Source organism: Bos javanicus, chromosome 19, assembly GCF_032452875.1.
Source record: "Bos javanicus breed banteng chromosome 19, ARS-OSU_banteng_1.0, whole genome shotgun sequence".
Taxonomy (NCBI): Eukaryota; Metazoa; Chordata; class Mammalia; order Artiodactyla; family Bovidae; genus Bos; species Bos javanicus.
Genome location: NC_083886.1, coordinates 38,927,182 through 38,952,713, shown reverse-complemented (window position 1 = coordinate 38,952,713; position 25,532 = coordinate 38,927,182). Strand labels below are relative to the sequence as shown.

Here is a 25,532-nt window from a genome sequence, read left to right as displayed (position 1 = left end):
AAATCACAGAAGTAAAAATTCGAGAAACACGTGGCTGGCAAGAACAAAACGCGGATTTGGAGGGTGGGTTTGGAAGGTAGTGGAGATGGAGAAACCGAGTTGGAAGCCCTCCCCCACCCCATTTCTTTTCAGTGCGCGGGGAAAACGGGGTGGGGGACAAAGGTGCAGCGTGCGGTCCTTTAACTCCCGACTTTTGAACGGTGGAAAATCGTCTGCCAGAAGGGCGGTGCGCCGAAGTCGCAGCCGGCTCACTGACTCTGCAAACACCAAATAATAACAAGGAAAAAAAAAAAAAAATCCAAGGCATTCATATCGGTGCAGCTAACACGTGTTGCGGAGTCGGCCCGGGCCGCCGGCGACTGAGACAATGGGGTCGGGGACCGGGAAAGGGAGAGTGACCCCCTTCCTCACCTGCCCTCGCAGCATGCGTGCCCCCGACAAAATTATTTCTCCCTCTCGCAGAACCAGGAGCAAACCCCCAGCTTCCGCCCAGTTCGGGGAGACTCCGGCATTACTGGGGGTCCACCCCCCTCTTGCCCTGGTTCGCTGGGTAAAGGGGCTCCAGGGTCCCAGGGCCGTGTTCTCCACCACCCGCTGGCGCCGTCCCAGCCCCCGCCGCTGGAAACTCGTTGGCCTCGCTCGCCCCTCGGCCTGGGATCCCGGCTGCGCGTGGACCGCACGCCCGGCTCTGCGCCGCGCACCCGGGACTCCGAGACGCGCGGCCAACCGCCCCCTCCCCCACCGCCGAGACGGGGTGCGACCGCCCACGTGTCGCCCCTCGCCCAGTCGGGTCCGTCCCTCGGGCTCCCGGGGCCAGAGGATCCGGAACGAGTTGGTCAAAGGCGAGGGAAGGGACCAGGGCGGATCCGCTTCCCCCTCCCCAGGCGGGCGGGGAAGGCGCCGCCGCCCCCTCCTCCGAGCTGAGCTCCCGCCCCTCGCTTCCCCGAGCGCCGAGCGGAAATTACCCCCTCCCCCCGCGGGCCTGACCTGGGGACGTGGGCGGGGCTTAGCGCTCGGCCCCCCCCCCCCCCCCCGCCCCTCGGCCCTTCTCCCGCCTTCCAGCTAGGATCCAAATCCCGCACCCTAGAAAAGTTCCGAGACCCGAACCCGGAGCTGGGAAAGCTGCCGTCGCTGTCGCGAGAGGGACGGGCGGAGGGGACTCCACCTGTCTGCCCCCGTATCTGGGAGCGAGAAGGGGATCCTTCGGATCTCCACCCTGTCACTCCCTCCCTGAGACCTCCCCCTTCGGTTAGCCCGGGTCCGCTCGTGCGACCACTCCTCTTCCTTCTCTCCACCCCTCCCTCTCTCTCGGGGTCATCTTGGGCCGGAGCCGCGCTTTCCCCCAGGACCCCGAGACGTTAGAGTTCAACAGCCGAACCCCGAGTGTGAGCCATCCTTTCTCCCGAGGGAATCCCGAAACACGATTTTCTGCGGATCCCTGGTTTCCAGCTGCGATCCCCCGTGTTTTCCAGCTTCCCAGTCCCGCGCTCTCGGGGCCCCTCAGTCCCGGACTCCCCGAGGCGAGGGAGTCTCCTAGAGCCGGGGTAGGGGAGGCCGAGAACCACCCACCCCACCCCACCCGCCCCGCACACACACTTATTAAAGATCTAGGGGAAAAGCGCCTTTCTTTTGAAATCACCGGCTCGCGCGACCCCCTCCTGAAGACCCCAGAGTCCTCGTTCTCTTTGTCTCTCTCGGCCGTCCCCCGCCTGTCAGTCGCTAGCAGTTAGCTGGGGTAGGGTGGGCAAACTCCCCCCCAGCCCAGACCACTTGAATGAAAAATAACCGCACATTTTACCCAACGTCGTACGAGGAGGGAGATTTTGGGCTGGACCACCCTCCCCCAGCTAGGGCCCGGGTAGGGGGATGGGTGTGTGTGGGGGGCGGGGCGCCTCCCTAGGGGCCAGATTCTTGGAAGGGGGAGGGGGCAAGTAGAGCTACACGAAAGCAGCCCCCTCCTACCCAGCTTACCCGGGGGGTGAGTTGAGAGCCCACCCCCCCCCGGGTGGGAGTTTGGTGGGCTGGGCTGGATTGGAGGGCCCAAGGGCCCTGAGGCGTCGGGGGTCTTCCCCTGCAGGGTGGGTGGGGGCTTTCACCACGTGGCTTTGCCTTTTTTTTTTTTTTTTCCGCTCCATTTTTTTTCAAGTCGATTTTATTTAGAGGCGGCGCCAGGGCGGCCGCGGAGAAACGTGACACACCAGCCCGCTCGGAGGGGTTTCGGACAGAAGGGAAGGAGCCGCGCCGCGTCGTCCGCCTCCCAGCGCGCCGCGGGCACTTCTCCCGGGCCTCCCCGAACTCTCCCGCGACCTCTGCGCGCCCTCCGGCCGCCCTCCCCGCCCCGGCTCCGGACAACTTGAGGGGTGGGGTGCAAAGAAAGTTTGTGTCTGCTGCCGCCGCCTCCCGCCTCGGCCTAGGAGGCTCGCCGCCCGCGCCCGTCCGCTCGGCCTTGCCCGGGACCGCGTCCTGCCCGAGACCGCCACCATGAACAAGCTGTACATCGGCAATCTCAACGAGAGCGTGACCCCTGCGGACTTGGAGAAAGTGTTTGCGGAGCACAAGATCTCCTACAGCGGCCAGTTCTTGGTCAAATCCGGCTATGCCTTCGTGGACTGCCCCGACGAGCACTGGGCGATGAAGGCCATCGAAACTTTCTCGGGTAAGAGTCCACCCCCTCCCCGGAGAAAGCACCGCCTGAACAACGGGGACCTGCTCCTCCTCTTCCCCTGCCCGCCAACTCCTCTTTGCTCCCGGCCTGCGGGGCTTGGCCTGGGTACCGACTTCCACCCACCTCCTCCGACGCCCTCTCGGTTCCCCCTTTGACCCCTCGCCGGTCCCTCCCAGCCCGAGATGAAGAGCTGGAGGTTTTAGTAAGGTGATCCCCTTACCCCTCCACCGACGGGGCGGGAGCCCCCGTTGGCAGGAGGGGAGGGGGGACTCGCCACCAAGACGACCCCCGCGTGGGCGTCCTTCTAAGTCAGGCCCTCGGTGTCCGAGGCTGGACACCGCCCCCCCGCCCCCGCCCGCCCCAGCACTCCCTCCCCTTCCTCCGCCCTAGGCCTTTCCGGGCGGGGAAGGGTCCTCGCTCGGCTCCTGATCTCCAGGGTTTCCGTGGGGACTGCAGCTTTCGGGCTCGACCTGAGAGTAGCGGGGTCCCGCCTCCCGCCCAGGGCCCGGGGCTTGAGCCATTTTGATTTGAAAGTGGGGCGTGAGCGGGGTGGCGCGGTGGCGGCGGCGGGTCGCCATGCTGCTTCCCGAGACCCAGGCTGGGCCGAGAGGCGCGCGCCGCGGCCGCCGGGGACCCTCCCGCGGGGCCCCGCTCCGCTCCCCCAGGCCTCGCCTCCGGGCCGGTCCCGACAGGTGACCGCCCCGCCACCCGAAGCCCTTCTCCCTGGCTAGGCAGGAAAATAAAGTTTCATTCTGCACCCCATCTCCCCACCCCCCGCCACACACTTTAGGAGAAACGGGGAGCCCTTTCTCGGCCCCCTCTCCCCACATCTGGGAGCTGTAAAGGTAGCCGGCCCACACGGACGCCCTCGCATCTCTCCCAAATCCGGCTCCCAGAGCCGTCCACTACTCAGCTAGCTTCAATGAGAGAACAAAACACAAATTCAGAAAACACGATAATGAATTTATAGAGTCCACCATTCCTCCAGCGACCTTCTCACATCCGGCTGCGGAACCCACTACCTGGATTCCTAGGAAAATCTCAAATCCCAGTAACCCCTGAATCACCCTAGTGTCTTTCTCCTTCCTTTTCCCGCCCCCTACCCCCTGTCCAAGCCCTCATATTGTCTTTTTCAATTTAATCTGTAGGGAAAGTGGAGCTGCAAGGAAAACGCCTAGAGATTGAACACTCCGTCCCCAAAAAACAAAGGTAGGAATGAGCTCTTCTCTGGGGAGGGGTCAGCCTGGGGATGCTGAGAGGCTGTGTTTAGGGGTCCATCCTGTCTCCAGGGGAAGAAACCCTTTACTGGCCTTCCCACCCCCAACTCCGGATGTTGGGGGCAGGGAGGGAAGATTGGCTAAGATCTTGTAATGGGTGGTTTACAGCTTGTAAAAAAAAAAAAGCTGGGGCTGGGGTGGACTAGGAGATGTTACTTGGAGAAGTAAAGGGGGAAAAGATCAATGGGGGAGAAACCTTGTGGAGTTTGTTCGGGTGTGTGGGGCTATTTTTGTAGGGAAGCTAAAAATCTTTTAAAAAGAGTTTAGACTCATGGCCATTCAGCAACTTTTTAGCAGGCCTGTTTTTTCCACCCTTCTCACCATAATTTTTAAGTGAATTGGGAGAGGGGTCCCCTTTGACTTCCTAAGGGAAGTGGAATGAGTTCCTGGCCCCTAAAGAATTCTATGCTTGTGCTTTATATTTCTGCAACAGGCAAAGGCATAATTTTTTTTTCACAGACCCCTATCTCTAGTCCCTCCCCTCAGACCTAGTCCTCCCCTTCCAACTGGATTTTGCAAATACGCTTTGGCTGTACTATCCTTTCTGAGCCCCCCACCCCCACTCCTTCAGTCCATTGTTACAAGGGGACCATCTGGGGTGAGAGCTTTGTGTTCAGGCTGTGAGCTGGGGCTCTTTGGAGGGTCTAGAACTCCCTGGATGAATGGGTGTGTGTGTGTATAAGTGTGTAAGAAAGAGACTGTTCCAGTACCTTCCTGTTCTCTCTTTAGCAAAGGGGGTACGTCTGTCATGTTATCCCCCAAACTGATTCATGGTTCATATCTTTCACTGAACTCTGGCTGGGAAGTATAAGGGCAGAGTCTTTCTGCAAACCTCACTTTAAACGTGTTGACAGTGCAGAATTTTCTCTCGTGTTGCAGTCCCCAGTAAATCTTTGATCTTTTCCCCCCGTCATTTCAACTGGAAACTTGCTGCATTTCAGGATAGTCCCTGGCTTTTTCTGGGTGGGAGGGTGGAGGTGGGTGACTGTGCTTTTTTGAAGGCAGTTAAGAGGATCTACAAAGTTTAATGTGAGAAAAATCTGTTCAGTGCTTTAGCTTGAGATATTTAAGTAACATGGAACTATTGTATCTATAGATGATCAATATGACTTGTAACTATGTTTATAGAACTTGTGATTTAATCTCCAGTGCTTGAAATACTCTGTTATTGGAAAGGCAATTAGGGTTAAGGAATAAAGAGGCAATAAAATCAGAAGAAAGAAAAAGAAGTGTTATTTATTATTTGGAAGTATTTCCTGGAGATGGGATTAAGAGAAGTATGTACATTGACATCAGTAGATTTACTGAGAAGATAGTGGATTTTTGAACTGAAAGCTGAGTGTTTGAAACTTGTTGATGGGAAATAACCAGAATAACTGGAATTCTGAAATATGTGGAATTTTTCCTTTTGCTTTAAAGGATGGTTTAAATTTTAAAGGGAATGAAGTGAAAAGCAAGAAAAATAGCAAAATGTGATGAAATGGAACCCCAAACATTTATATTTTAATTTTCATGGTGCTCTGTATTTTATGGATCTTTTCTCCTAAGCCATCTGCTTGCTTTAAAGCCATTTTTAGGCTGCTTCTTGTTCCCTCCAAAATGTATTACTGAGGGCTTCTTTGAGTTGGAAAAGGGTGGGGTTTGTGAGGACTGGGTACAAAATCTTCTTTCCACACCCATATTCAAAGTTTTGTGTGTTCTCCCCCCTTCCTGAAACAATTTTTGAGCACAAACATTGAGTCAGTTGTGTTTTGTTCCTCTGAGTGGTGGTAAGGCACTTCATTTTTCTAGAATGAATCAATTTTTGAAGTTTTAGGATTTAAAAAAAGGTTTGTTTTCCTGAAGTCGGTTTGCTCTATCATTTTGTGTTCTTTGAGGAGGCATGTTGTGGTATGTGTTTTCAGTCTGTCTGAAAAGTTATTTCTTCAGTTGGTTTGTTCCTGGCTTTTTTAGTTTTGTGGATGTATAGGACAGGAACTAGTTAATTAACTATGACGGAATGTATTTTAAGCAAAATGAACAATGGTGCATATATATATATATGGGGTGTGTGTGTGTTTGTGTGTGTGTATATATATATTGTTTTCACAGTTTAAAAATAGAGGAAAACTCTTCTTGATGTACTCAGTTCCAAATGAACTATGGCTTTAAAGATTTCCAAGAGATTCATAAAAACCTCCCAACCTAGTTACTGGGGTTTTTTTGGTTTTGTTTTGTTTTTGTTTTTAGAGGGTGGGGTTTAGCAAGCAAAAGATACAATATTTTTTAGCAGTTCCCTCTGAGTAACTGATTTTGAAGTGTTAATATATTTTGTTTTAATCTTGTATCTATTTGATAAATACAGTTTGTTCCTTTTTAAGAACTCAAGAGAATGAACGCTATACATTTAAACTGAAAACATTAAATTGAATTTTTTAGATGAATGGCATTAAATTTCTCTTGAGATCACCTTTCCAAATGACCTCTAAGTCAGTGTTGGAATTTTAGTCAAGAGTTTCAGCTTATTGTTGAGAATTTATATAAATTTACTGCCAAGTGTTAAGACAAAGGAGGGAAAGCAAAAGCATTTTAGAAACAATTGTGGAAAGCATTTGTATTTATTTATTTTTAAATTTGAGACACTTGAGTAGTGAAGGTAAAAGGGTATCATCCTAATGAGACTTGGGTATTTTGGAAGAAAATTCCTTAATTTTTTAAGGGAATTAAATTTTTGTTTAATTGACCACTGTGTGTGACTTTTTCTAGAGGAATGTGGCCTAAAGATAGCATACCTCCTGTCAACTGGTGTCATCAAAATAAAAGGTGTTGTTAAGGAAAAAAAAAGAAAAGATGTACTCCATTTCTATAGGTGAAATGTGTTCAAGATGAAGACTTTGATTTTATTAGGCAGGTTAGTGTTGTTTTTTCTGACTTAAAATGAGGTGGGCTAATTGAATACTTTCCCTTATATTTCTAACTACCAAAAAACACACAAAAAATGGTCTTCCAGCCAAATGAAGTGTGAGAACTCTCAGAAGAGTATGTATTCAAACTTTATTCTGATTTTACAGTTTAATTTTTAAAAGTTGGTTGCTTTAAAAATCTCTGTAAAGGGATGGCTTGTAAATGGCAACAAATATTTTTAAGTGATTTGTGGAGATGCTGAAGAAATAATTGGATCACTGAATGTATTCAAAACAGACAAAAATTTTGCCTTCAGGAATGGGTTTGCCTTTAAGGAAAATTGTTCTTATGGGCTGAAATGAATTATAAGAGAAACAAGGGAATGTCTTAAAAAGAAAAATAACTTCAAAGGAGGAAAAGTACTAGCGTTGGGAGTATTTGCACGCACTTTTGCCATAGTGGTTATAGCTGAAAGGTACATTTGACCAGGTCTTCAACAAGTAAGTTGAAAGTAGAAATAGTTTGACACTTTTAGTAAAAAGGTTTTCTTAACTAATAGCAGTTTTTTTGAGTTTTAAATAAGTTGAAAAAAATCAGTTGATTCTTAATTTTTCTGCACTGTTTGGAGGAAAGGTGGAAAGCAATTCACTCTTTGCATTTTAATTGTCACCTAGAAAGTAAATGTTTGCAAATTAATTTTTTTCACTGCTAGAGAAATCCTTAACTTAGCGTTTAGTGCTCGGTATTTGAAAATGACTTTCCTAAAGACAGTGGTATAAGACTGTCCTTTGGAAGAGCTGTAGGTTTCCAGAACCCTTGGCTTTCTAACCCAAAGTAGATGAAATTTTAATGGTTTCCCAGATGGAGAACTTTTGCGTAAAGAGGTGGAAGAATTGTAATTCCCATCACTGATTTATTCAAAGTATAGTTAACTGCTCCAAATGTAAAATTGTAATGGCATAGACTTTGCTGGAACAAGAGCAAAACATTGTTACGTTAACCATTGGAAGAATCTTAATTCAAAGCTTCAGAGCGTCTAATCTTTTAAAATTACCTTAATATATGTCATTTGAATCATACTTTATGTGTTTGAGTACTTTTAAGCCTCGTTTTTTTGAGCTTATTTATTCTATAATGTGTAACAAGTCAGTTGACAAAGATACCATTGAGATAGGCTTGTGAGTATAAAATTTTTAAACTAATTTTTTTTTTCCAGATCTGGTTTAAAGTGAAAAGAAGGAGACCTAAGTGCTATTTGTAGACGTTTAAGGGTTTTTGTGATGAAGAGATATAGACTGGTTATACGTGTGTTGATTTGTGTGTGTGTGTGGGGGGGTGGTGTTGGTGTTGGTCATGTTGTCATTAGAATAAATGTATGAAGCAAAGGCGTTTGAAGAACAGACATTTTGCCAACTGTTAGAATTTAAATTCCCTCTTGTTCGCTCCCCATCCTCTTAAAAGATTCTTAAAATGTGGCTAATGCCTTCCAGAAAGTGCAGCTTAGATTTTGGGATGGGAGTGTTTGGGAGAGAAAAGGGGAGGAAAAAAGCAGCAGGGGAGACTGGAAAAATCAGACGAGTTAGTCCTGGGTTGGAAATTCCAGACGGGGAAAAAAAAGAAAGAGAGATGGGGGTTGGGGTGGATTGCCCGCTTCCCTTTTAAAGAGGAGCGGCCGGAGGCGCACAGCGACCGACGGGAGAGGGGCTCTCAGGCACCAGGTTTAGAAGACGGTGTTAGATTCAGCCCAGGGCAAGGCGATTTTTGCTTTCGGAGTTGCCTGCCTTCCCTTCGCTTTTTCAAAAAGCAGAGAAAGTCGAGGCGGCGCTGGAGGCGCTTCCTGGAGAGCCCGCGCCGGCCCCGCTGCCCTAACCCTTCCCCGCCCGCCGCAGCCCCAGCCCAGCCCCGGCCTCGCAATCTCTGCCCGCTCCGCGCAGGGGCCCCCGCCTGCCTGTGAGCCAGCCCCTGCCCGGGAACAGACGCAGGCCTGGGTCTCCGAGGAGGGCTTCCTTTCCCAGGGTCCCTGAGACCCCTGGCTGCGAGTCGTCGGCCCACAGCCTCGTCTTGGTCCTGGGAGCCCCCAGATCCCAAACCTCGCGGCGGCTTACCCGGGCTTCCACACGGGGAGAGGTCTCAGGCCCCATGGTGCAGACCTTCCAGCGCCCGCGCTGTCTCAAGACCTTTCCATTCTAAGGCAAAAGCTAAAGGCTGGTGGGTGAATGTGGAGTGAAGAGGCAGAGGAGACAGGAAAAGAGCGAGTCAGGGGAAAAAGGATGAGAGAGGTGGAGAGAAAATGGAAGTGCCTCTAGTTGCTGCCCTGTCCCATAGACCTGAGGCCCTTAGCCATGGGGCATAGAACCTTGAAGAGTTAACAGAGTGGGATAATATTTACTCTTTAGTAGATGGACTGTGTGTCCCCACCTCCCAAAGGCTGACTGAAACAATAACAAAGGGAGTAATAGTAACCAGAGGATTTACCATGGGTTTTATTTAGTTGTAAGTGATTGACAACAGGTCTTTCAGTTGGCCACTGGTGAGGCTGTGGAGATCAACCAAGTGTTTGACTCCATGTTAATATCAGATTTGCATACCATTTCCACTTGTGTCCAGTCCATACCTTTTAAAATGTCTGTCAAAAGAAATAAAAGGTCTGTCCTTGAAAAAACGTGGGATCGAAATGTAAGCTTTTTTGGTAATTGATTTGATTTGGCTGGAAAACAATCATCCAGGAGGGCGCCTGTGATAGCAGCACTAACAGGGAGATGTCCAGTCCTTGGTTTGTTAACTGCGTTCTAGTAGAAGAACCTGGAGTTTGTTCACAGGGGGCTCTGTACTTTTTAGCAGGTCCAAGGGGTCATCCTAGTATTGAACAAGCAGAGTCAGCTTTCTAAGACCAGCTTCTCCTTTGCAGCCAGTAGGTTTGCAATAAAGAGGCGTGGAGTGAAGGAAGAAGAAGCTTGAACAAGCTTTCACCCTAAATGCAGACTGCTGAAATAAGATGTGTGTTGATTATGGGTAAATCACAGGAGAAGAGTAGGTCTGGACCTCATCATTTTAATATAGTTGGAGAAAACTTGATTGCGAAACGCTGAAATGTAACTGTATACAGAACAAACACCACCAGAAAAGCAGTTCTAGTGCAGAAGTCCAGGCTTCCAGGATCTGATGTTCTGGTCGTGTGGCAGAGAGCATGGCGAGCCACCAGTAAACTGCTTTTGTGTGAAATACAGAGCAAATAACTGGAAGAGTAAAAAAAATTTTCACTAGATTGTCCAGATATTTTCATAACCCCTAAGGATAAGTCTGATTTATTAGACAAGGGGCATTTTGGTGGCTAAAGGCATATATAAGGTCAGGATCGGTCAGGATGGGTGGGAACTTTGTCCATAGTGTAGGTGGGAGGTTGTGGAGAAGATCCCTGTTAGAGAGGAGACAGAAGTGAAGGATCCCTTTTCATTTTCTCTTTCCCTCTACAGCATATCTGTTTTGTGGATGTTAGTCAATCCTTTTAGCATTTCCTTAGGAACAGTGGGTTAAGGAAGGCTTCATTTTTACTCATTTTGAGTTAGTTTCAGTTAAAAAATTAGTTTTTCATCCAGATGTTTTGGCCACTTGGGATGGAAAATGTTAAGTCTGAGTGAAGTTTGATTGGATGGTTTAATTTAGTTAATTGGATATAGTTAGAATCTTTAAGAGGAGAAATGAGAGAATTTAGAAATTTTTAAAAGATTGTTTTGTGTAAAGGTTGTTTATGGAGTCTGAGTTCTTTGGCAACAGGAGCAGGGAGGACAGGAATCATTTTCAGAATTCTTGAGGCTCAAGGAGAGAGGAAGCACTAATATTAGGTCAGAGTCTCATGACCTTTCCTAGGTCCCTCACTCAGTCCTACAGAAGTGTGGACACCTTTCCAGGTGTCTCCAGAGACCTCCTAAGAGTTTTAGAGTCAGGCAGTGACTGGGAAACTGGGAAAGTTAATTAATCTCCTTGAGCCACCATTACCTTAATTGTAAACTGGTGCTACCACACATTAGCTATTCCTATTCTTTGTTTTCCATATGGGCTTGTGCCTCCTGTCTTTGGACTGGGTGTAACCATTGGGCTGTTTTCCTATGGCAGTAGGTAGGGTGTTCAAGTCCACTTCTGTGAATATGGTGTGCATTTTATGTGGAACAATGATGGATAGGTATATTGAAGGGGATTTGTGTGTAGGATGCTTTTGATAACCTGTGTGCTAAAAGGAAAGGCCACCTTTTGGGAGATAGAGATGAAGCTCATCAGGGCAACTGCCAAGAACCCCTAGATATGGGCCCTGCCATTGTCTCTTAACCATCCTTTTAGGAGAATAGAGCATATTTTCCATTGTTGATGCTCTCAGCCTGGACCAGGTTCCTCACTGAAATTTCACTCTGGTAATACTGTCAAAGGTGCTTGTAGGGTAGGGAAACTGATGAGAGGAGAGTTCCCCTAATTCTGCAGATGAGGTAGGTGCTGTGAGAATTCCGGGTGAAGGGGACTCTTAAGTCCTCTAGAAGGTCTGAGGAAGGAAGAAATAAGCAGCTTCCTCTACCTGGTAGGAGATGGGCATGTTTGTCTTGAAGTTCTCCTCTTAAGCTAAGAAAGTAGGCATTCAGGAGTTGGGGTCCCTTGGATTCAGAGGTAGTGACTGCATCCATGGCTCCCCTCCCTGTGCCCTCTTAGATGGCAAAGCCGTGGTGGTCTCAGTCTGTTTCCCTGGTCTGGAAATAGTCTCCAAAGGTGTACTCTGGACCCACCTTCATGTCCATTTCCTTTCTTCAGCCCTTTGTGCTCAAAAGGTACAAACATACCTACCCACAGACTTAGAGTCCCTTTCCACATCTCTGTGCAGAGAGTGAGGATTGACTCTTCTCTTAGTGGGGTGGAGAGGGGTAGGGCTTTCAACCCGGATGTGGTTTTTGACCATTTAACAGGCTTGTGACTTTAATCAGTTACTATAAAGGGTTTTACAATTAGTTTATGTGGAATGATGTGTATTGCCTCTTTTCTGGAGTGGCATTTGGGATTGCTTGGGGCTTGTCAACTTTCCATGAGGTACTCTTGAGGAGGAGAAAATGAGGGGAGACAGGAACTAAAGTGGGGGCTGTTGGGTGGAGTAAACTTGTTGGGGCTATCTATTCAGAATTAGACATTTATGCCACTTCCTCCTCCAGGTCTCTAAGTTGCTTGGGAGGAGAGGTCCAACTGTAATAGAGAGCAGTTGCCTTGGCAGGATTTGGAGACGGAACCCTAAATTAAAGGGCAAAGACGATCCTTTACAGACGTGGCTGTTGGTGGCTGCAGCCAGTTTGTTCTGAGCGAGGACTGGATGTAAATAAGATGTTGGCTGGGGAGACAGTAGGGTTCAGAAGAATAATCTTTTTCACTTCTTTTCTGGAGTGTCCACTCCGGCAACCTTTTATTTAATGTGGAAGAAGGGAAAATCTAGCTGGCTGAAGTTTCATTTTATATAGAGGGGTTTCCTCCCAATGTTTATTACCATTTGATTCAAAGCTGCTTCTGCTGACTTTTTAGAATAGGCTGGAATGATTTAAGTCCAGAATAAGCTGTGGGAGGCAGGAGGGGGAATAAAATGATTTCACAAACCTCACAACCTCACAGATCTCTCAGATCATCTTTATTTTACTTTCCCACCCTTGCCCCTGACCATCTTGGGTAGTTCCCTTTAAACTTCTTTTTTTTTGGCGGTGCCCCATGGTGTGTGGGATCTTAGTTCCTTAACCGGGGATGGAACACCTGCCCTGTACATTGAAAGTGTAGAGTCTTAACCACCTGACCCCTAGGGAATTCCCTGAACTTCTAACTAGAAGAAGAATAATGCCTGTCCAGGCCCAAGTTCTTCTCTTCTCCTCTAAAACACCACACAGTCAGCCACTTTAGTCTGAGTGTGTGGGGGTCTTGCCACTTAGTCATCATCCATTTTAGGGGTTGAAGTGGGGTATAATTTTAAAAATTACATATTTACAACTAAATCACGTAAGAAAATATTTAACTAGACATCTGATAGTTTGCATATTGCTCCAAAGCTTGATACCTCTATTCATGCATGTATCCATGCATGCACTTATTTTTATCTGTTTAGAGTCTGCTATTGACATGCCCTCTGCCAGGTACCAGAAATACAAAGAACAAGATGTAATACAAAGACAGACTTTAGTCTTTAGTGTGGAGATGGAAGGAAATACACTTTATCAGATCATTTTTCTCCTGAAGCTTTTAGGTTTCCTCCTCTATCCTTGTGGTTTTTTTTTTTTTTGGATAAGCTGTGTGGCATAGTAAAAAAATTAATTTTAAATTTAAAAAATAAATTTTATATTAAAAATTAAAATTAAGCAATAATTAAAACAATTTTATGAAGTAAAATATAGAGAGCATAAAATTGACCATTTTTAAGTATACAGTTCAGGTGTACTAAGAATATTCACATTGGTGTGCAGCCATCCTCTCTACTTATCTCTAGAAATCCTTTTATCTTGCAAGATTGAAACTCTGTACCCCATAAACAGTAACACCCCATTCCTACCTCCCTCAGCCGTATTTGCATCATCGGTTTTGATTTTCTTACATGGTGTTTGCCTCCCCATTTTATATAAAATGGGAGTCTTTGCCTGACCCTTCTCCTGAATTAAACATTTGATTATTCATTGGTTTTTATCTAGCATTATTTGGTCTTTTTCAGGGCAGGGAATGGAGACATAGGGAGAAGGAGCTGCACAAAAAAGGTGCAAGATAACATTCCTGCCCCCCAGCATTTTCACTTTAGATCCAAGAAAAGCTGTGGGACCACAGAAGCCAAGAGACTGCAATGGGAGGCACTCAACCTCAGGAACTAGCAGGAGGTAGGCTTTGAGTGAGTGTAAGCTGTGTTTCGAAGGATGGGCAGAAAAAATAGGAATGGATTTGGGAGAAAACTGTGGGCAGGCAGCGAGATGTTTGTGGGGTGATAACTCTTCTGGAAGAGAGTGGTGGTATCCTAGTGGGGAGAGCAGAGCCCCCCTCCAGGTAGATACCGAATGTGTCACTGTTATTTCCCCTATTGAGCATCTTCTTTGTGCTGTAGGTCAAAAGATGAGTGCCTTTTGCAATGATAAGCATTTATTGAGTCCCTACTCAGATAGGCATTGTTCCTACTAAGAACCCTGCAGGCATTAGTCTTCATTCCACAGAAGAAGCTGAACCTCTGAGTGGTTATGGTAGCTTAGTCAAGGTTATACCTTGAATAAGGAGTGCTGGGATTCAAACTCAGACCTTTGTACCTTCAAGGCTGAGCTCTCTTAGAAGGTCGGAGCAGCTGATCCTTTAAGAGAAGTTGAATGTTTTTTGGGGGGGAGAGCATAAGGTTAGCAAAAAAAAAAAAACATGCCTGACATTAATTTTTCCCGTGTTCTGAGCCTCCTGACTCTGTAGATGCTTTATACTTGCTTTGCATTGTATTTTCTTCTCATCACTGGGATTTTCAGGCAATCTTGACTGGTTGAAGAAAACTAAGAATGTTCTCCCTGTGTCTGGGCAGCTGTGATAGGAAATGGGAATTCTTCTCGTAATGAAAAACCTACAGAAAGGGAATTGAATGAATTGGAGAAGGACTTGAGTGGTTTAGGATTCAGATGTCTATCTCAGCTTGCCCTTTGGCCAGATGTGGGTACACTGTGGGATCTGGGGTCAATATTTTCTTGGGCCTCCTGCCATCTGAAACCTACCCATCTCCTAAACCCGGAAAATAAACTGGGTACGTATGTATTTTGAGTTCTAAGAGCTTCCATCCTTTGGCATTCTTGGAGGTGCCAGGACTGGAGCTTTGGGCTAATTTTTTTTTTCTTTGCCTTTTCCTTTTGTTTAGGTTCAAACCTGGGGAAAATGGGAGGCTGGGGGGAAGGGCAGGGCCCAAGTGGCTTCCCCTCCTACCCTGCCTCCTCCTAGCAGGAAAGGACAAAGAGTTAACCATTGTTACAAGCCTACAGAGTCATAATTCATAGCTCATACATGTTTTTGAGGAGCGAGAACCCAGTTACCTTTTCCTGATGAGCAGGAGCAGGCTCCATGGTGTGGTGACACTTGCGGGCTAGTGTCAACTTGGGACTAGGCACTCAACCTCTGAGCCTGTTTTTGAGCTGCAGAATGAAAATAAAAATATTCTCAATATTCTGTGGTTTAGAGGCTCAAATCAACCTCTTGTGTTCTAGGCTCATAGGAGAGAGTGAATTGTAAACCCTAAAGTGTTAGTGGCTCAGTTGTGTCTGCCTCTTTGCTGAAGTACTGTGTAAACGTGAGTTATTAATAAGACTGATGACACCCCAAGAGGGCAGACAAAAGAATGTCATTCGCACCCCCAGACAAATGCCCTACTCTACGTGGAGGTGTGACTCTTTGATTATAAATTTTCTATAGTGGCTCCCAGAAGGCCCAGGGAGGAGGGTCTTTTTTTTCTCGAGGCCCGGAAGGCCTCTTGGTTCCGCGCCCCCAGCCCACCCTACTCCCAGGCCTCAGTTCCTGCCTTCTCAGTGGGAGGCCTCCCGGCCCGGGTCCTGCCTCCTCCCACAGCCCAGCCGAGGTCTCTAAGGAATGCCGCCTCCCGGGCCATTTTCTCCCCTCCTGCTTCTGCGGCCCCACTTCCAGCCCCCTACCCCCAACCGGTTCCCACTTAAATGCTTGCAGGCCTGTTTGCAGGCGGGAAGCCCCCTCCCCCACAGGACCACCTCAGTCACAGCCCTGACCACAGGGAGGTCGGGTCTGGATTTACTAAAGGACCCCAGAGGGGGAGCCTGCCCCTCGCTGGCTGCCTGACTCGCTGATGGGGTCGGGTTTCGGCCGGTGGCTCTGGAGAGAGAGACAAAGGGCAAAGTCCTGGTCCCCACCCCCACCCGGCAGCCCCCCGGCGGCTGTCCCCTCCCCCTCCGGGCCCTGCGCGGGTAGCCCGGGGCCCCCTGGGCCGGGTGGGACCGGCTGTGGCGAGTCGGGAAGCCGAGGGGGTTCTGGCGGCAGAACGTTCTAGACCGCCCGGTCCCCACGGGCCCCGGGCACACCCTCTGTCCCCCTCCTTGTGCTCTGCCAACTCGGCCCACCCAGCAGCCGGGTTGGGGGGCTGAGCGCTCGGCTTCCCCCGGGTGAGGTGAGAGGGGCTGGGGGAAGGGGCCAGCCCACGTGGGGCACAGGCCCGGCGACGCCAGCCCGGCCGCTCAGCTGCTCGGCCCTTCTCAATTGCCCGTTCATGAGGACTCCCCTCCTCCCCCCCAGCTGCTGCCAGCCCTCCCCCACCCTCAGCTGCTGCCGCCCTTCCCAGGCACCTCTTTCTCCTTTGCCTTGCCGCGCCTGCTCCCCGTTGTCCTCCCCGCCCTGGGTTCCTTGGGCTCTTCAAGCCCTTGCCCCTGCTCCTGGCCCAGGATGGTGAGAACCATCTCGCATGACGCTGATGGGACGCCCTGGCAGAGTCTGGGACTGGGGAGAAAGGCCTTTAACAGAGAGGGCATGTGGCTCCCGCACAAGCCGGGGCAGAACTCAGGGCTGCGCGTCCGTGGCAGAGGAGAGTTGTTTTGATGCACTACCCACTAGAAAGAAAGAAACAGCAGTTCCTGAAGTTTTCCACCACCAACAGGTCTGTGTTGGCAGCTGGAGGAGAGAATTCCTTGAGGTTGTTAACCTCCTGTTGGAGGAACACAACCAGAGCGCCTTCTCACCAACAGGGTGAATTGTGTTTTTCAACGTCTCCTGGCATACATTCCCATTCCCTCTCTGTTAAAGGCCTTTCTCCCCAGTCCCAGACTCTGCCAAGGCGTCCCATCAACGTCATGCGAGATGGTTTTCACCATCCTGAAACACTAGCAATTCCAAGAAGCGCCCAGATGACACCAAGGTCTTTCTTTCTCAGTGCAAATTGTGAGTTGCAGAAGAGAAGGTTTCTCTTAAGACTGGTCTAGTTTCCATTTGTTTGCTTCTCTGCCTCAAAATCTTAGCCTGGAGCTGCTGGTCCCTCATGAGGGGAGACCTCCCCCCCCCTCCCCCCACCACCCCCCTGCTTCATTTCTGAGGCTCACCCTGGTAGTGCCTTCCCCTGAGTGTCCACTCCACCCTCAGCCAGGTCTCTGGCCCCTGAGCCAGACCTTCTGGCTCTAAAGCATCTTCGAGAGGTGCTGATACCTCCACTGAGGGGATGAAGGCTAAATCTATCTCTCCGTGAGGTCTTTCTAGCCCGCTTTACCTTTCCCTCTGTCAGAGTGTATTAGCCTCCCCCACTCTGAGGGACGATCCTGGAAACGCTTCCCATTACCAGCCAGAGAATGAAGGTGAGCACTGTCCCCCGTGGTTCATTTCTTACCCACAGCGTCGCTCCCCCCACCTGCAGGGTTGCGCTGCTCACAGTGGGCACCTCTGCTGTTTGTCTCCATGCATTCGGTTTAGTGCATGGCTCCTTCACACCTCACACTTGACACTGTAGAGCTTGGGAGGCCAGCTCTGGCTCTAGGCAGCCCTCAGGTGAAAGAGCATGGATTCTAGGCAGAGAGAGCACTGTGGAGGGAGGGAGGGAGTGGCAGTTGGCCCAGGCCGACTTGGAATTTGTCTCGAAAGAGCTTCACTGTCTCAGCTTCTGTTTTGGCTTCCTTTGGCACTGCCCAGATGGGCAAGGAAAAAAAAAAGTGGGCTCTCTAGTCAAACCATGTATTTCCGAGATGAGTAAATTGAGCAGAGGATTTATTCCTCCTTTGCTTGCTCTCCAACACCAGGTAGCGCCTTCCCAACTGCCTGTCACTTCTGCACTCCTGCCTATCCCAAACCAAGATGAAATTTTGCAAGACAATATTTGGTGACTATATTTTTTCCCTGCTAACAAATCTCTCTGACAATCATCCAGCCGTATTATAGTGTAGTTAGCTCTTCTGCAAGTTAAATCCTGTGCCCAAATTGGAGCCGCATGCAATAAAAGCCAGTTGGCACGCACTTAGCCATACAGAATATGGGCATTTTTCCTGCTGCTGACATTGGGGCTATACAAGCTTCTGCTGTGTTAACACTTCTTGTCAGAGAGAAAGAACCGAAGTTTGGTGAGATGAGCAGAAACCAGCCTGGGAGGAGAGCTGAGTTCTAGTCCTACCTCAGTTTCCAAGTCTCTTTCCTTTTCCTGTGCCTCGGTTTCTCCTTCTATAAAATGAGAGTGACTATTTAGGACTCTGTTGGACCTTAGTGTCTACATCTGATTTCCTCGGTGTAGGAATCTGATTTTCTTCAACTGGAACTTCCTATTGCTGGGTTAATGATGTATGTATGTCCTTGGTCATCTGAGAAGCTTAATGAATCCCCCTCTTCTTCCCTGATTCCAGGCGGGCCAGGGGCACTTTAAACACAGTACAAGAGCCTTCCAAAGAGGGAATATGATTTGTCTCAGAGTTTCTCCCCAGAATTTGCTTCCTGTCCTCAGCATTAGTTCAGGAGCACACGGGACCGTGTGTGTGTGCTGCATACCTTTAAAAGACCATGTTCGAGGGACCAGAGATACATTCCAGTGGTGTCCCTGCTGCCCAGTTCCCCCAGTACTTCAACCCCTTGGTGGTGGCATCTGCTCTGCCTGGTCCTGCATTTTCCAGCAGGTCCGTGTTTTCCTTTCCAGCCCCTACCCTGCCCGTCAACCCACCCGGCTGCCTGCCTGTCTGGCTGCCCTACCTCTGGATCAGCCTGGCACAGAGCCCTGGGCATTGGGCCAGCTTCTCCTCCCCTCCCCAGCCCCGCCCCCTTTCTCAGCTACTGCCATGCTTGGAGTGTGCCAGGTCCGCCTCCTTCAGAAGCTTTCCTCCACGATTATTTTTTTCTCCACCTCTCCACTCTACAGGGGTAAGGAGGCAGGGTCGGGAGGAAGGACTGGGTCAATGGTGATCTTATGGAAAGGGCAGAGGTTGGCACATTAGGACATCTTTTATGTGTGATTTTTCAGTTGGGCAAAGCAACTGGGATGGGAGCCAGCTTTGGGAGGGGGGCAGTGCCTCTTCTCTGGTGTCAGCTGCATGGGACTCTCTTGTTGAGGAGTCGACAGTATCACCCACTTCTGAAGGGTTACTCTGCCCAGCCCACCCCCTCAATGCAGTCAGCCTTGTCTGTTCCCTTCTCCCATCCCTAACCAAGCTAGGGTGTCCTGCTGGACTGTAAACGCAAAGCAGGAGCTTGCCTAGCTTCCTCATCCCTCCATGCTCTACTGCAGCACAGTGCCTTCACTGTCCAATAGAAACGTGAGGCAAGGCACATCTCTAAGTGTGAATTTTCTAATAGCCACATTGAGAAAAAGTGGAAAAAATTTAATTTTGGCTGTGCTGGGTCTTCACTGTTCGAGGGCTTCCTCGTTTCGGTGGCTTCTCTTGTGCGTAACATGGCCTCACTAGTTGTGGTCACGGGCTTAGTTGCTCTGAGGTATGAGGAATCTTCCTGGACAGGGATCGAACTCATGTCCCCTGCATTGGCAGGTGGCTTCTTAACCGCTGGACCACCAGGGAAGTTCAAAAAAAGTGAAATTAATGTAGAAGTTTAACTCAGCAAATTATTTTTAAAATTTATTCAAAGATTATTGTCAGCATGCAATCTGTAAAAGCATACTTTTACTACTTTGTTATTATTATTATTAATTTTGGGGGATACTACCTTCCCTGGTGGCTTGGCAGTAAAGAATCCGCCTGTAATGCACGAGACCCAGGTTTGGTCCCTGGGTCAGGAATATCCCCTGGAGAAGGAAATGGCAACCCACTCCAGTATTCTTTGCCTGGGAAATCCCATGGACGGAGGAGCGTGCTGGGTTGCAGGTTCAGAAAGAGTCGGACATAACTGAATAACTGATCATGATGAGCATGAAGTCTTAGGAACCCAATGTGTATTTTATTTTACTGTTAGAGCCTGTTCTAATTCATATGATAAATTTTCATTGGACGCATTTCATCTGTATTTAGAGTTCATAAAATTTAGAGAAGAAAAAGTTAAATTATATAAAACTTTTATTTTAAAGAAAAAATTCAATTGCTAATTTGAAGTGCTCAGTAACCACATATGACTAGACTAATGGCTACTGCAGTGTGGATAACACAGGTTCAGTGCATAGCAGGTGCCAAGAAAGTCTGGAGTGAATGACTCCAGCAGCTGGACACCAGAAACCTTAAGAAAATGGTAATGACCTTGACTGCTGATTAGAATGAAAAGAACATGGTGTTATTGCAAGTTTGAAAAATCTTAATTAGTTGCTCACTCTTTTAAAATAGCCAGGTAATAACCCCAACCCCATCACCAGGCAAGCTTAGTTTTCTAATTGCCCTGGGCTTGTTTCTTCCCACTTTTTCGAGGAGATGCCTGGAGGCTGGAGTGAATTTGGGTATCACTGGGGATGAAGTTAAGTGTGGATGTGTGAGAGAGTGTCTTAACTTTGGGCTATGGATGGATTCCAAAGCTTTCATTAACCCATGAAATCTTTAAATTGTGTGCAGAATGTTTGCATCTTTCTGGTGAAGAGTGTTCTTACCTTTTATCATATTTCCTAATGGGAATCTCCAGCGGAAAAATCGGTTCACAACCACTTATTTAGACCATTAAGACACAAAAAAATCACTCTAATTAAAAAGGTGTAGGAACTTTTAAAATTAGTGATCCAGTGGTTAGAACTCCATGCTCCCAATGTAGAGTGGTTTGATACCTGATCAGGGAACTAAGATCCCGCATTCCACAGCAAAGATGCCACAGTGGAGATCCTGCATGCCATAACTAAATAAATATTTGGCACAGCCAAATACATTAAAAAAAAAGAAAGAAAGCGTATTACTATAGGTGGACAGGGTTGATCTCTATCTGGGAACACAAGATCCAGTAAAATGGGCTAATCCTAATCCTTGTTTCTGTGATGTGAGAAACTGAGGTCTGGAGAGTTGAAGGCCTGACTTGCTCAAGGGCATGCAGCCTGCTAGTCAGAGAACCATGACCTTGGGGAGAGGTGGAGATGAGGGTCTAATCTGGAGAATCTGACTTAATCCTAGTTCTCTGGAGAGATGAAAGCCTTGATTTGATTCTGATAGGGGGCTCTGGAGGTTGGGGCCCCAAGCCTGAACAGTTTTCCAAAACCTACTATTGCCTCTCTCCCCACAACTGGCTTGCTCCACCTAGATGTAAAGGGAGTCTTCCCACTAGGGGAAGATGAGGTCGCTAGCATAATTGAAGGTCGCATCCTACCCTCTGGACATGGGGGTGGAAGGAGGAAGGAGGTGGTTTGTCTGCAGGAGTTAGAAAAAGAACACTTCTTGGGGCAGGCAGTTTTTAGCTGTCCTCCAGAAGACCTAAAAACTTCTCAGGGTGTGTTCTGTCCAGGTGTGCATTCTGTCATCTGGGGAGACCCCCTTCTGAAAGTGTTCTGTCTGTGCATCTGCTTGTCTCTCCACTGGACCTCAGACCCGTCCTCCCTGCCCCCATGAGGCTCCTCACCAGGGCCTGGATTCTTGCTAATAAAAATAAAATAAGAAAACTTCATTGGCTTAGACTCATTAATTTTGAATCTGTGATGACATTAAAATTGGGTGAGCTAGAATTATCTTTTTTAAAAAGTTTTTGTTATGGAAAAAAGTATTTTGAAAAGTAGAAAGGATAATTAAATAATTCCCCCATGTACCCATCACCAAAAATTACCAAATCATATTTGATCTGTATTAATTTTCCCCCTGGTTACTTTAAAGTAAACCTAGACATGACATTTTATCTGTAACTATTTCAGTATGTATTTCTAAAAATCAATATTTTATCTTTTTGGCCATGCCTTGAGGCTTGTGGAATCTTAGCTTACCAGGGATTGAACTCTTGACCTCTGACGGTGAGAGCTGCCCAGAGTCCTAACTGCTGGTGTGCGTGCCTACGTGCTGTCTTTCTCAGTTGTGTCTGACTCTTTCCCACCGCATGGGCTGTAGCCCTCCAGGCTCCTCTGTCCATGGGATTTTCCAGGCAAGAACACTGGAGTCGGTTGCTATTTCCTACCGCAGGGGATCTTCCCCACCCAGAGATTGAACCCATGTCTCTTGCATCTCCTGCATTGGCAGGCGGAACCTTTTCTACTTTGCCACCTGCAAACCCTCTAAGCACTGGACTGCCAGGGATTCCCTGACTTTTTAAGAATCTAATTTTTTCAAAAATGGTACAAATGAACCTGTATACAAAACAAATAAGACTCACAGATACCGAAAACAAACATTTGGTTACCAAAGCCTGTTCTAATATTATCAAATATCTAGTCAGTGTTCAAAAACCATAGAATCACTTTTAGCGACCTCATCTTCCCCTAGTGGGAAGACTCCCTTTGCATCTAGGTGGAGCAAGCCAGTTGTGGGGAGAGAGGCAATAGTAGGTTTTGGAAAACTGTTCAGGCTTGGGGCCCCAACCCCCAGAGCCCCCTATCAGAATCAAATCAAGGCTTTCATCTCTTCAGAGAACTAGGATTAAGTCAGATTCTCCAGAAGTTACAGGTGGGGCGTTTTGACTCCTGGAGAGCAGTACCCACTCAGCATGTCTGCTCTTCACTCTGATGCTTGAACTCTATGAGTGTTATAAATCTGTCCTCAAGCCAAACCTTTCCTGTATTTTGGCAAAGACTTTAGTTTCCTTTCTGTCATCAGAAAGGCAGCACAAGGGGACGAGCCTGGAAGAGCCTGGAACCAGACAGCCTCTGTGTTTCAGTACTGACTCTGACTCTGGGTATCTGACTTGGCAGATACTCAACCCCTCAATCTCAGGGCCTCAGTCTGTAAAGTGGAGCCACAGTTACCATGGGCATGGATAGTGGGAGGCTTCTTGGAGGTGTAGAATCTGCACCTGGCGACTGGTAAGCACTCCTGAAATGTTCGTGTCTTCCTTAATGAACTCTTTTCCTTCCCATTCAAGGTCAATGACATGTCTTTAAAAAGGTTAATAGGGCCAGAGCTCCCTGCCCCGGGGCGGGGGCTTCCAGTCATACTTCCAGGTGCCCAGCTCCTGTTCTTCCTGAATCTCTTGTTTTCCTACTATCTCCTTAGTGGTTGCTCAGATGCTCTCCCTCTGGTCTCTCCTGGAATCTCCCCTGGGCTCGAAGGAGGTCACTTGGTCCCTGTGGCCCTGGTGTCCCCTGCTTGCCCCCAACCACATCAGAAAGGAGCACCCCCTATGACTCGGTGTCTGGGGAGCTGCCCCAGGGCCCTGCTGGTTAGGGCAGGCAGAGGGGGTCAGAGGCCTCAGGGTGTTGGCATCCAGGCAAATAATTTGACTCGTGCACCCATTGCCTTCATTGCCAGGGGCTGGAGGCGTCACTCTTTCACTTCACAAGTTTATCAGCTCCAGGACGGGTGGTGGCTCCTGAACCTCGGGGAGTCCTCTTGCTTTTCTGAACAGTCGGTATTGGAGTTCAGGGTCCTGCTCAGTGTGCAGTGCCCCGTTGCCTGTAGTGCAGAAGCTCCATTCTGAGCTAGTGGAAGCCTGTCTATCAGTCAAATGCTGGATTGGGGCCCTTTGGTTGTCACAGGAGGTGGGGGTGTGGGCTGTGATATTTCCCGCTATTTCCCCATCAGTGCAGAAGCCTAACTGTTTTACTATCACAGGTAGCCATCCTTGTCAGACTTGTAGCCTCTTCCCATGCTAGTGTCCTGGGGACTCGAATTGGGACTGGGACAGAGCACCTGGACTGGACCATGACTTAGCAGGCCTCCTGCCTGTTCTAAGTCCTCACAAAAGCCCTATCCGTTTTCCACAGGAGGAAACTAAGGTACTGAGTAAAGAAGTCAGGGTTTCTTAACTTCCATCCTGATCCTCCAAGCCCTCAGCACCCTGCCCTGGCCCAGCTTGTACTGGGCAACCGGAAATGCCTGTAGCACCCTACAGGCATTATTAGCACCCTACATGGCTAATGAGTTAGCCATGGGTTCCTGGTCCAGTTCTCAACATGGCCCCATGTGCCTTGGGCCTGAAAGAAATTAGGTAGCACCATACTTAATACAAACCAGGCCAAGGGCTTAAAAGACAAAAGCTCTTGGTCTCTGTTTTTTTCAGGGTTTGCCTTGCTAGCCAGGTTTGGAGGCCTGAAGTGGCCTTGTGTGGGTTCCCAGGATTGGGTGTGTGTGCCCTGGAGAGGTGGGTGAGCCGTGCCTTTTGGGGGTGGGGGAGGGCTGCAGGATGTCTTTTCTTTCATTGGTTGGGTATCCCTGCCCTCCTCCCCCCTCCTTCTCCTGAAACATTCCAGACATTCCAGACTGCCATTGCTTTCAGGATATGGATTAACATCCCAAACTGAGATTTGATTTCACCTCCCCATCCCCTCCCAACTCTTCCCTACCCTGAAAAGAAAGCCCCTAAAAGAGGGAGTTTGAGGAAGAAGAGGGTATTTTTTTTTTTTTTGAAGAGGGTATTTTTGACCCTTGACCTGAGATTATAGTAAGGGACCATCCTGAAAGTGTGCTCTTAAAACTAAACTTCCATAGGGGGCTGCTTTAAGCCCTTACTGGTTTGAACTCCAGGCTGGCAGCCGCCCATCCCCTTTGGTCCTTCCAGAAGCATTTGCTTGAGAGAGGTCCTCACTCAGCTTGGGGGACCCCTGTCACTAGCATTAAGGTAGATCAGTGTTCTCCATCTTCTAATGGTATAAATCACCTCTTCAGTTCGCCAGGAATTTGACTTTCCTCCTGTGAGAGCTCCTGCGTTTTCTTTGCCCATTTCATCACAAAATGAGTTGTTTATGGGAAATCCCATAGGGCATGTGATGCAGATACCGTGAAGCTCACTCTTGGCCATTGAATTGGATCCCAAGAAGCTGGCCTGGTGTGGGACTCGAGGCCCTGGAAGTGGGCTTGTTTCTGATGCTTGTTCTTTTGTCCGGCTATGGTCTAACCTCCTTAGATCAGGTTCATGAACCAAACCAAAGTAAAGAACCATTATGGCACATTTCCCTTAAGCTGTTTCAACCCCAGAAGAGATTTCGTTAGTGTATGTCATTGATAAAGACTCTCTATCCTCAAAACTGCAGAGCTAGAAGGGGTCTTAAAGACCCTTCTGTTTCCGTTCTACATCTAAAGACTTGGTGAAATGAGTGAGCTGGCCGAGGGCAGAGAGCCAAGATCAAAACATTTACAGTTAGAGTTTAGCATCCCTTCCCTTGCCCTCATGTGTGTGTAGGGTTTTGTTTTTTATATTTTCTTGTCCACGCCACATGGCATGTGGGATCTTAGTTCCCCCACCAGGGGTGGAACCCATGCCCCTTGCATTGGAAGCGTGGAGTCTGGACCACCTAGGAAGTCCCACTCTTGTGTGTTTTGAGCATGATTTCCCCCAACTTGGCAAGAACTGACTGGGCCCTGTTGCATGTCAGCCAGGAACACAGGGCCTAAAACTTGAGTGGCTTAGTCAGGACAGCCAGTCGGGGGCAGTTGAGGGGCTAGAACCGGACTTTCTTGCTCCTGCTCTCATGTTCCCTCGTGCCTCTGGAATTGCGTTGGACCGTGTCCTGAAACTGAGAGTTTTGTAATCAAGGATACACAAAGACAAGTGACAGTTGACCAGTGCAGATCAAGTCAATTGAAATGTTTTAAGCCCAGGGATTAGGGCATTGATTTGGGTGGTGAGCAGTTAATTGCCCTGGGCATCAACCTTGAACCTGAAAGCCTTCCTCAGGGAAAATTACATTTTTAAGAGGCGTTTGAAAGGTGGGAAGGAGGAAC

The 25,532-nt window shown here is 48.4% G+C and overlaps 1 protein-coding gene across 2 annotated transcripts in view; it reads left to right on the top strand.

The window, feature by feature from the left end:
• The first annotated feature begins 944 nt into the window (after nucleotides 1–944).
• IGF2BP1 (insulin like growth factor 2 mRNA binding protein 1) overlaps nucleotides 945–25,532 on the top strand; it is a 48,200-nt gene continuing 23,612 nt past the window's right edge. For both annotated transcript variants that reach the window (XM_061391468.1, XM_061391467.1), the window contains exons 1-2: nucleotides 945–2,656; nucleotides 3,814–3,874. In XM_061391468.1, the coding sequence (XP_061247452.1) occupies nucleotides 2,482–2,656; nucleotides 3,814–3,874 (236 nt within the window). In that variant the 5' untranslated portion in view covers nucleotides 945–2,481. The remainder of the gene's footprint in view (nucleotides 2,657–3,813; nucleotides 3,875–25,532) is intronic.